General features: G+C 40.5%; 1 protein-coding gene across 3 annotated transcripts in view; it reads right to left on the minus strand.

Annotated features, from left to right (window-relative positions):
- Nucleotides 1-10,864, minus strand: part of LOC116688071 (tensin-2) — a 31,006-nt gene extending 20,142 nt beyond the window's left edge. For 2 of the 3 annotated variants that reach the window (XM_032513869.1, XM_032513868.1), the window contains exons 1-3: nt 10,029-10,863; nt 2,174-2,279; nt 1,992-2,029 (exon numbers count right to left, since the gene is read on the minus strand). In XM_032513869.1, the coding sequence (XP_032369760.1) occupies nt 1,992-2,029; nt 2,174-2,279; nt 10,029-10,151 (267 nt within the window). In that variant the 5' untranslated portion in view covers nt 10,152-10,863. Of the gene's footprint in view, nt 1-1,991; nt 2,030-2,173; nt 2,280-10,028 lie in introns of all 3 variants that reach the window. The other variant, XM_032513870.1, reaches the window with a different exon arrangement.
- Between the last annotated feature and the right edge of the window lie 842 nt (nt 10,865-11,706).

The following is an 11,706-nucleotide window of genomic DNA, read 5'->3' on the forward strand; positions in this document are numbered from 1 at the left end:
GGGGAGCAGAGGAGGCTACTGCCAATGGTTTGACATAATCTGTCGCCGAAAGAGTGATTCTCTCTTACACAGCGCAAACATGTCCTCTCATAATAAGAGAATCCACTCAAAAATAACAAAAGCTTTTGTTAGGCTGCTTCCTCAAAACACACTCTTTTGCATGACAGATTGACAGATCAATTAGAAATATGTCCCTACCTCCTCTATGATGAATTTTACCTTGTGTGATTGTTTAATGGTGACAAGAAGCTATTTTTCTTTGATTCTAAAGGGACTGACAACAACACCTCACATTTACCACTGATATAAGGCATGAACAAGTTCTGCAATGGAGCTCCATTGTAGCATCAAATTGTTGTCGGGTCATTATTTCTCTTTGGTATCTTCAATTCTATGATATACTTTACCATTTTAGGTAAGAAGCCAAAGCTTACATTAGTGTGTATACACTGTGATGTTCGATGGCTGCAATATGAAAAATATGACTTATTTCACAAACCTCATGTGTTATATATGAATAGTACGGAGTGTCAAGCCATTACGCCCTGAAAATATTGCTGCTAACACAGAGAAGTGAGATCAACAGAAAGAGCAGGAGAAAAGAGGGGATGCCTTGAGTAGCAAATCCTAAAACAAGTGAACATTATTTGGGCAGGGTGCTGAGATCATTTCAGTAACTTCACTAAAATCTTTGACTCAAATTTATTTAATCAAAAGCATACCACTTCCTTTTCTTTGTCTTGTTTGTGGAAGAAAATTCCTGATTCAGGTCATCACCAGTAACAATGGACACTTCTTGCTAGTTGAAGCCTTGCATACATACATCTTGTCAGGGAAACTGTGGGGAACGTTCTATGAACTAAAATGCTTCTATAACTCAAAACAGTGATTGAAAACAGTTTAGTCCTCCACTTGACTTTCTTTAAAGCAACACTAGAGAACTTTTCCTGCTTTGGTCCCCCTACAGGTTGGAAGCGCAATTGTCCCATTATGTCTCATTCAAGTGCTACAGATCCGCTACCCGAGCTGGCAAACTCGCACAGTGCGGTTATAGCCGGTAGAGAGCCGCAAAGCGAATGCAGAAGTGCCGTTCACCCTGTTACGAGTTGATGAACCACTGAAACGATTTTGGAAACATTATTTTATGGTACAAAAAGTTTGCTAGCGTTGCTTTAATACAGTAAACAACACAGCTGATCTATTACAGCCTAGTCTATATCCTTGACGGTCCACATCCGGGATTGCTATGTTCCGCCGGATTTCACTCATTTAGGCTGGATACCCAGTGCCTTGGGCTTCCTTTGTGTTGTCATTTTAAACACCAGTCAATTTATGAGAACTGTGGTTAACCTTTTCTCAGATCTGTCCAGGGTAAATCAGCTAGCTAGACCATCTGTCCAATCTGAGTTTTGTGTTACATGATTAAAACAATTTTAAAACGTGCGCTTTTTGGAGGAGGGTCTGGCAAAGCGAGAGTATTACAGCTTGACAGGCAAACAGACAGTTCCCTCTGCAAGCTGCCGTCTCCCTAAACTATGCTGCCTCTTGTGCTTTCTCCCCCTCTGACCCCCACTGAAAAGCTCACCAGGGCTGCAGTACTTGAGTCCAGTCCGGACTCAGGGCATTTTACAGTTGTTTTTGACTTGTCTTTGACTCGTTTGTATTTGGACTCAGACTTGTCTCGGACTCGCCAAATATTCTAGTTGGTCTCTATCGAGTCCAGCTCTATATGATTTTGTTGCTTTTTGTTGAGTAATCCTTGACAAAATCCTGTTATCCTACATTAACACATGACTGACTTACTCATGGCAACCTGGCTTGTTGCAGTCAGGGGGAGGCTTCTTTAACCAGACATCTAGGTCAGTGCACATGGCTTACTCCACTTAAGAATTACAATGTATTAACATCTGAACCTCTGACTCAGGAGCACAATTTACTCAGGACAGGAGGAAGGTAGAGTGGTGGCTTCAGTAAGGAAACATACAGCTTACCTTGGCTTCACATGTCTTGTGAACTGCAACCTTGCACTCTGCACACAGAAAGGAGAGTACATGTTTTATTCTGACAGTGAGACAGAGAGAGGGCACTCAGGGTGAGCTCTATGTATGGTCTAGGTGTGTATCCATGCTGGTCAGTTGTGCCTCTGCCTGACCTGATTGAGACGTGGACTCACCCTTGCAAAAAGCCCCAGGGTTGTCGATGTTTTGCTTGCACACATCACACACCCGTTTCCTCTTAAAGCTCTTCTCTGTGAAGGTGTGGCTCCCTGCTTTGGCAAGCTGCAGGCACACACAAAAAATGTAATTAGTCAAGAGGTGAAAACAATAAATGCTACTGCCATAGGAATGCGTACGTGCTTGTGACATGTTCAGCTTTAGCAGTTTCCTCATGTGTCTCAAGGAATATGTCTCAGCATTAAACTGTCACTGTCCCCTGTCTGGCTGCTGTCATTACAGATGTGTGCTGCTTCCGTGACACACCAGCATGAGCACTGATGCCCTTCTTGCTGTGCATTTAGCGTCCTCCTCTAAAAACTGCTGTCATATAACGCTGTGTTTAAGGCACCCTCACCCATAAAGGTTATGTTATAATATAAGACTTATATAAAAACATAATACTATTTATTCCAGCATCCTATGCACTATGCTCCATAGTTAAAATGATAATAATGATCATAATTGTAATTTACTCCTGCATACTTTGCACTCTTCGTTGCATTATTGTCTCAACCTGTCTTTGTTGTTTCTGTTTATAGTGTGTATGTATTGTTTGATTTGTTGATTGTTTTTCATGAGTAAGCGCATTGTGAACACTACAATCCAAAGCAAAATTCCTCATATGTGTCTTCATACCTGGCAACTAAAGCTGATTCTGACCCTGTTGTCTCGTCTTTGAACTTGTCCTCATTCAAGAGGATCCAGTCTGTCGGGCGGCTAAGATGATGAAAAACAAGCAGCGTTCTGATCTGCCACGCTCATCTCATGTGCTGTGTGATCACATTTAAGCTAAAAATAATTGGATGGACATGATGTTCATTGTTTTATTGGTGTCTTTTGTGATGCTGTTAGCTTTCCTCAGGTCCCCAGGTCTGTCTGTCCGTACTGAAATATCTCAACAACTTTTATATGGGTTAACGTTACCATTAAATTTGGTACAGATATTCATGTTCCCCAGAGGATCAATTGTAAAAACATTGGTGGTGACCCCCTGACTTTTCCTGTACGTGCAAACATCAGGTCAACATTTTATTCGTCCAATACTTTGGTTTATGACCATCTTTAGTCTTAGCCATATTTTGTGTTTAGTACTAATTGTTAAATGCTAAATGTTAGCATACTAGCACTCTAACACTAAGATGGTGAACATAGTAAGCATTATACTTCATCAGCATGTTAGCATTGTCATTGTGAATCCTAAAATGTTGCTATGCTAAAGTTAGCCTATGTGTGAGTGCAGTCTACAACTGGCATAGAATCTTTGCACTGAAATTGAACTGTTCTGTGCTGCTATATTTTTCACCCACCTTCCCATATTAGCCAATCAAAAGGCCGATTGCCTCTCCTCAAGCCATTACAATAAACGTAAAAAGTTGTTTAAATAAACACTGGGTTAAAATATGCCTTGACTACATGGCAATAATACAGATAAACAGTTTACCTTGAAGACAAATCTTTTGCCACATACCTACAGAGAAACTGAGCATTCAAGCAAACCTGAACCAGGCTTGTAACCAAAACTATTAGACAAATACTGTGACATTTATTTTCCTATGTGATGACAGGCTTACCCTCCTTTCAACACAGCAAGGTGGTACCACACTGGACTAGCCAGCTGTGTACACACGAGACATGAGCTTCTGTGGGCCAAGCAAAGAAAGAGACGGACGTAGACAGACCCACTGTTTGCTGTCTTTCTCAAAATGTTGAACTAATATCTCTCTACTGATGCTATTAATAGTATTATTATTGGAAAGGTTTACAGTAATATACAATAAAAATACTTTATATACTACAAGAGTAAGAATACCCTAATTTAACCGAATGCTACTTGTCACAACCTGGATCATACAGAGAGTCACATACTCAATACCATTAAAGAAGAGAAGACATAGGCCTACCATACACTGTATGAAACACACACACGCACACACAAACACACGCACACACAGTATCCTAAAAGCAAGTAAATGTTGTGTCCTGATTCATAATGCATGAATCTTTCTTTTTGTAAACCAATACAATTTCCAAAACTACAATAGGAAACTGTTTTTACAAAACTATGGTAATGTTCTCCCAAAGCAATGCTTTCTGACAGCATGCGAAGCACATTAAACCATTAAATCTTTCCTTTAGTAGAGAAGGAGTTGCCTGGAAACATCAGGAGGGAGATGGTGTTTGTACTGTGTGTGTGTGTGTGTGTGTGTGTGTGTGTGTGTGTGTGCATGCGTGCTTGTGCATGAGGCAATGGGAGAGGTGGACGGCCACAGTGTACCTGCAAACACTGGTGTTTCTCTTCCCGTTAAATGACTTGATGAATTTCTCTGGTCTTGAAAAAAAACTCAGGCATTTTTTACATTTTCCTACGCCTGGGTTTTTCCAAACAGGAGGGGCATTCAATTTAACTGAGAGGTGAAGGAGCATGTACTCCGGTTTAGACTAACACTCTCACAAACACTTTTCATTGACTATGCGACACCAGAGTCTCACTTCTACACAAGACTCCCACCATCTTGAATTATGAGGGAAAGGAAACTCAATCTTTTAACCACAATGTATAATAAAACAGCCATGTCTCTAAAGAGGAGAGTGCGCAGTCTAAATCCTTTATGACTAGAAATGTATAATTCATGTTTTATGTAGCCCTACCCTTAGCTTTGTCTGGTTACATAATGTAAATGCAAAGGCTGTTGATTTGCTGTGACTTCCCAACCCTCAACAAAACAAAATCCACAGAATTTGTGACTTGCTTCAGTAAATACTGTGAATGTTTTTTTTTCATTAACATTCAATCTTTACTAAATTCAGTTTTTCAGTCTTCAGTTTTTAATCCACTTGATGCTTGTGATACTAAGGCGAATCACAACTGCATTAACTATACTGGCAACAAGTCAGAGATTTAAAGGAATAGTTTGACATTTTGGGATATACACTTATTAGTCTTCTTGTTGCAAGTTAGATGAGAGGAGTTTTACAACTCTAATGTCTGTGTGCAAAATATGAAGCTACAAACAGCCTGGAGATGGTAAACATAAAGCAGAGAGAATAATGGGGTCACACAGGGTGTTCAAAATTGTTTTAGGATGTGTTTCACCAAATAAAAAGTATCTGTTAAAAATATGTTACAAATAATAACAAATTATTGTTCACTTTTGTTAACACTGAGATCTGGAGGTCTGCGCTCTCTGAGTGCCCCTCTTGTTTTTCTTTTGTAATTCTTCTTCTTGTCTTTTCTAACTAGAAAAACCATCTCTGGTGGAAAAACAGTGTTTAGTTTGATCACTGACCCATGCTGATCAGATGCTTGCAGGCACTGATGGGACACATTACCATTATGCTGCATGTATTGATCTTATAATCACATCAGCAGAGTAACATGGACTATTGACATACTATGGACTCTGCTATTATGATGAATGGAAGCTGCTCTAAACCATGGCATCCACTGAATGTGTTGAATCTAGGTCTCTATGTGGATGCTAGTGTGTGTGTTTGTGTATGGGATTTAGGTAGAGCGACGATAGGCCTGGGAACCTGACAAAAACAGGGCATGTGAGGGCAAAGGAGGATCATCATCCCCTCCAGCCATTTACATTTCAACTGTTATTACATAACTTGTGAATTGTGTAGCTTGAATCAATTGGACTTATGTGATGGCCCACTGAGTTGCAATACGTGTAACCATGTCCCTTTATAAACCTGACATCAGATCACCAGCAGGATAAAAAAGTAGAGGACAACATTGAGGAGTTTTGTTGGATCAGACTCGCATCGCAGTAAAGATACATAAGTTACAACTTTTAGGGCACCCAGATAGCTCAGTTGGTAGAGCGGGTGCTCATATATAGAGGTTTACTCCTCGACGCAGCGGGCCCGGGTTCGAGTCTGGCCTGCGGCCCTTTGCTGCATGTCACTCCCCCTTTCTCTCCCCTTTCATATCTGTCCTGTCAATTAAAGGCCTAAATTGCCCAAAAAATAATCTAAAAAAAAAAGTTACATCTTTTATCAGAGTCACTATTTTTCCAGAGCAGGATATTCCACAATTTGCTGAATACACAAACATCTAAATCTGCTGAATGCTCTGCTAAAAGAGAAATGTAACAATGCTTTAATATTTCTCAAAGGCTAAGCTATTTATATTATCATCTGGATATATCAACATCAAGATATAAAATATCAACATTAAACCATCTCAATATTAAGAATCCTATTGTAAGTATCATATAAGTAACGTTGTGATATTACAGAAGTTAAAAATACCAAAATAACATCAATAGCTCAATTTGACTGGACACTGAATTGATTTTTCTTTCACCATTTGCTTGGAGCCAACTCAATTACAAATGTTTTTAACATGTTTATAATATTTGGGTTTTGTGGCTGCACATCTGAGTCAAGTTGTACAGTTGCATTAAATTCGCTAAAAACATAACGAGTGCACTGGGTATTGCATAATCAGGTGAAGCTGACATTGGCCAGGTTAATGACTTGGGGTGCAATGTCTTATTCTTCCTAAAGGTATCGGATGCTGGTAACTTTAATTTCCTTGCGGGAGTCATCCCAAAGGGATTAATAAAGATAAGTCTAAGTCTAAGTCTAAGGTCTACAAACTCTTTCAAGTGACAAACATCTGAGATGATTTGATTTTGGATGGACAGTATTTCATCAGTTCCATGTTGAAATCTTACCGCCATTCATCTGTTGATGCAGTGACAGTTTGAAGTTCAAACTAAAAACTCACGATGAGTCAAGATCACCACCTGGTGGACAAATAGTAGCATAGCTTTCTTTTTAATAACGCAGAGCTAAGAGGGTATGTTGTTTATGTTGCAAGTGAATCATATCTTAATCTACACCCACCCATATGTTCAAATACCTATATTTCATATCCCTTATTTTGGAAGTTTAGGGTCAGGCTGCTTAAAATATATACTTCACATTGCATAGTTAATCTCCTGATGCAACTAGTGACATTTAGGTTTTTTAGTTAATTCATTCCTGTTAAATGCATGCTCATTCTACACACATTTCAACTTATTTTAAATATTAAAGGTGTTCAGGTGCATAGGTATAAGATTCTGTTTCCTGTGCTACCATCAAGCATGACGAAAAGAAATTCTACAAATTAAAGCATGTTACCAGAGTTGTTAGCAGCAGTAGGTTGGTGAGTTAGCACATAAGTTGAAGAAAATTGTGTTGTACTCATCTGTCATATAACAACAAATGGGATCAAAGAGCAGTCGTTAAATATAAAACTGACAAATGAAATGACTCATTAATCTCACAGTGTGGGGGTGTCTTATTACAAAATTGGTGCTGCCTTTACACTTTTCTCCCAGTTGTTCTTTCCCTCCATTTCTACTACCCTATCAGTACATTAGCGGACAGTAGAAGGAGAAACCCACAGTAAGGGTGTATACCACAGGAGCATGGGCCACATAATACAATCCAATGACAATGATAGTATTTGTTTAATGTTTTATAATGTTGAACATTTTATAATAATAACAATAATAATAATTAACATAAAAAGTGCTTTACAAGAAAAGACAGAGGTAAATAAGACCCAGAACTTGAGATATAAAAAATATACAATATTAAAAATAGTTACAAAAAATACTATTAGCATTGGACTGTACAGGTGACATTTATGTACTTTTGATACCAGTAAAAGGGAACTTCAGATGAGAGGACATTTACTCTCCGGCTCCAGTGACTATCAGCAGTGTTGCAGTATTGCATTGCAGCATTAAAGAACCCCACCCCATTTGGATAGTTGCAGCCAAAGCCTATGTCATTGTACAAGCATCTCTGACCACTGCAGAGAGCCTAAAGCACTTTCACTGTAGCAGAGGAGAGGCAGGAACAGAAGCATAATAGAATACTTTATGACTGTGGCTGCATGAGCTTTTTATTACTGTGAGGACGGCAGCAGTAGTAGCATTTTATTATCACTGAGTTGTTTTGGAATAACAACGTGTGACCGAACAACTTAGGACCTAACCTTACACCAAGTCTTCAGCCTGAAATGCAACGTTTTATGTTTGGGACTTGCATTTTGTCCCCAAAAGGAAGGTTAATTCCCCCCCCCCCATGTCCCTATTAGCCAAGGGGGATCCTAAATAACTAAATAAAATGTGAACCCCCCCCACACACGCACACACACACACACACACACACACACACACACACACACACTGTAAATTAATACAGAGTACAGTGACACACCCCCTCTGCACTAAATACTTTGGTCTGTGTGAGTGTATTTTCAATGACACCTAACTAGTGATGACATGCTAGAGAGCAGCAGCCACAACCTCTAGCTTATGCACGCACGCACGCACGCACGCACGCACGCACGCCCAAACACACACATGCACACACACCACACACACACACACACACACACACACACACACACACACACACACACACACACACACACACACACAATCTACTCAGGAAGGGACGGGAGCAGGTGGCGAGCCAGGGGTATGCTCTAAGTTCTGACAGGGTATTTATAACCTGCATGAGCAGGGGCTGTCACCTCCAAACAGCCATGAAAATGCTGAAAATAGGTGCGGGAAAGAGAGTTTGTGAGTGTGTGTGAGTGTGTGAGTGTGTGTGTGAGAGAGCGAGACAAAGAAAAAAAGCAGACACTACAAACAACATAAAGAATTCCTGGACTGGTTATGTATGACACATTTCATTCCTCTCCACTGCAGAGTCCACCCATTCAATTGGGACAATGTTATCATAATTTGGCAAGGTTAGACACACACGCAAAGTAATTCAGAGAGACATGCACAATTGAAGCTTTAGGGGATTCAAAGCCACATGTGATCTGAGTAATGTTTTTGTTCCAGTAAGATTTAGAAGTGTGCAGCAACTCGCAGCAATGTGTGAAAATACAGTGACATTACTTAAAATTACTTTTTTTTTCGTTTGTCCTTTTACTCTGACATGATGCGAGAATGCACACATTCTTTTGCATAGCCTTGGAACTGAACCCACAGACACTTATTTTATTATAAGTCTCTAAAAAAGTCCTCCAGAGGCTTTACGGTGCTTGCTCCTAAATCCATACATGTTCCTAAATAGAGTCAGCAGCCAGGCAGACGGCGGGTCAGAACCGGACAGTAACTTAAACCACTTCCTCTTGAACCTTGACCTCGTCCCCAAGAGACATGATTAACAGAGATCAAGTAGATCGTCCAATGCTGTCGGAATCTATTTTCTTCATGTATTGCAACTGATCCCTTTGAGCGCAGCAAGAATGCCATATTTTAAATCATACTTTTGACAAATCTCTCTATTCATGCTTCTAATGCAGGTCTAAAATGGGCCCTGCAAAACACACATTCATCCTTTGGTATGCAAGCATGTGCAGCACAAGATGCTTCTGTTCTATTTGATGCTGGCAAGAATTCAGAGAAGGAATATTTCGTAAGAGAGAGAAGTGCTTTGGATCTAATTTGGAAACATAGTGGTAATTCTTTGGATTCTTTTCGTTGATGTTCATAAATAGGATGTGGTGAATGTAGTGTATAACAATTAAAGTTCAGCTTTTTTCCATGGAGTCAAGCGACAAACACTATTGATGGTTATCCACGGCTATTTGAAACAACTGCAACAACAATGTACATCCAAACATCTAGGTCTTCTACCTTGATTACTTCCATCATGATCTTTTGCTCTATTTCTCAAAATGTTCTTTGCCTTCAGCAACTAACGGGTTTAACATATGAAAGAGACATATCTGTCATACACAACCAGAATGTTTAGTTTCCTAAAGAGCAGTTATATACTTACCTCAGCAAGCTGAAGGATTCCAGGATGCACCTCAGGGTCTGCCTTTATAAGGATTCCTCCTGTGTGAGTATCACGTCCCTGTGTCTTCATCCGGCCGGTGCTGGTGCTGTGAATGCACCCCATACTTCCAGCAGACACCTCTTTGCCTTGTGTCTTTAATTCCCTCCAAATCTTATTATGACTTCCACACAAGTGCTTTGCTCCAGAAGGTCCTCTACTCCTCCTCTCAGAGCTTCATGTTTTGAAGGGCCTTCTTATGTTTCTACGACAGCTAAAGTCTTCCTCTCCAACATGTTTCTTCTTCCCCAGTGACTCCTCACACCTCTACCCTTCTCGCTGACAGCTTACCCTGCCTTGAAATCAACCCCAGATGACTCCCCCCCCCCCCTATTTTCCCCCTCTCCTCTTACAACCCCTCTTTCACCCCTCCAAAAAGTGTCACCAAGCACAGACCCTCCACTCCTTTCCCCACCTCTCCTCTTACACACTTCCCTGTCCCTTGCTCTCTTGCTATCCTCACCCTGAAAGCATACACTCACCACCTCTCTCTTCCCTTCCCCCTTTCCACTTGCCAATACCTTCGTCTCTTCTTTTCGCCTCTACAAACCCTCAAATGTCTCGTACGCCACTCTCTTCTGCTCCACACTTACAGACTCTCCAGTCATCCCCTCTCTCTCTATTTCTCCATCAGGCTCCTCTTGCTGTCTCTCAATGGGGGAGAAGGGGGCAGCTGTTTTGGCTTGTTGATGTCAGGCCCTTCCCCTTTCCTTTGGCTTCACTTCAGCCCTTCTCACTCTCCTCTTCCTCATGGGAGAGTGATTAGATAGAGCTTCTTTCACACACGTCATCCCTCTAGACTAACTTTGTAACTTTGCAAATGAGAACATACTGCAGGCTTGATCCCACTTCTTCCTTCTGTCAGCTTGCTGTGTGGAAGTGAATGCTTTTTACTGCTTGTCCGGATTTTTTAGTAAACAGGATGTCTGCATATCTCTCTTAGATGTGAAAATGCTAGATGTAATGAATAACAAACTTAAATGACCCTGTTTGATAGGATGCATGACACAAACACACATGTCCTCTCTTTTATTCTCTCAGTTACTCTCCACTGGAATGAAAACAATGATAGGCTCTGTGCTTAAATCTGAGATCTGCTTCTTCCATCGTTGAATTCCTACAGCACTCTCTCTGTAACACACACACACACACACACACACACACACACACACACAGTATTTCTTTCTCCAAACTGGGTTCTCTAGACAAAATACTGCTTCAAGCTGGAGGTTTTAGGGTTGTGAGGGGAAAATCTGCAACAATAAGCTCTTTCTAAACCCAAGTTTTTGGCCTCCAGTTAGACCACACAAAGTGGTCCTTAGTTTAAAGGAGACAAATCTGTGGCTACAAACTAAATTAGGCAACAAAACCATCAACATGCATGAAGAAGTGCATTAGTAACTTCCCAGACGCCTCTGTATTTCAGTTCCAGTGTCCAGTTCCAGACATCAGCGGACTCAGTGTAGTTGATCATGACAGATTTTATATTTAAAATGAGTACTGAGCAAACTTCACTTGATATGCAATATAATACAACTTTATTGTCAGTTTACACTGAAATTCACTTTGGGTTCCCAAGCAGCTGCGCCCAAGAAAAAAATATCACACAGATACATCATTT

Source organism: Etheostoma spectabile, chromosome 4 (assembly GCF_008692095.1).
Source record: "Etheostoma spectabile isolate EspeVRDwgs_2016 chromosome 4, UIUC_Espe_1.0, whole genome shotgun sequence".
Classification (NCBI taxonomy): domain Eukaryota; kingdom Metazoa; phylum Chordata; class Actinopteri; order Perciformes; family Percidae; genus Etheostoma; species Etheostoma spectabile.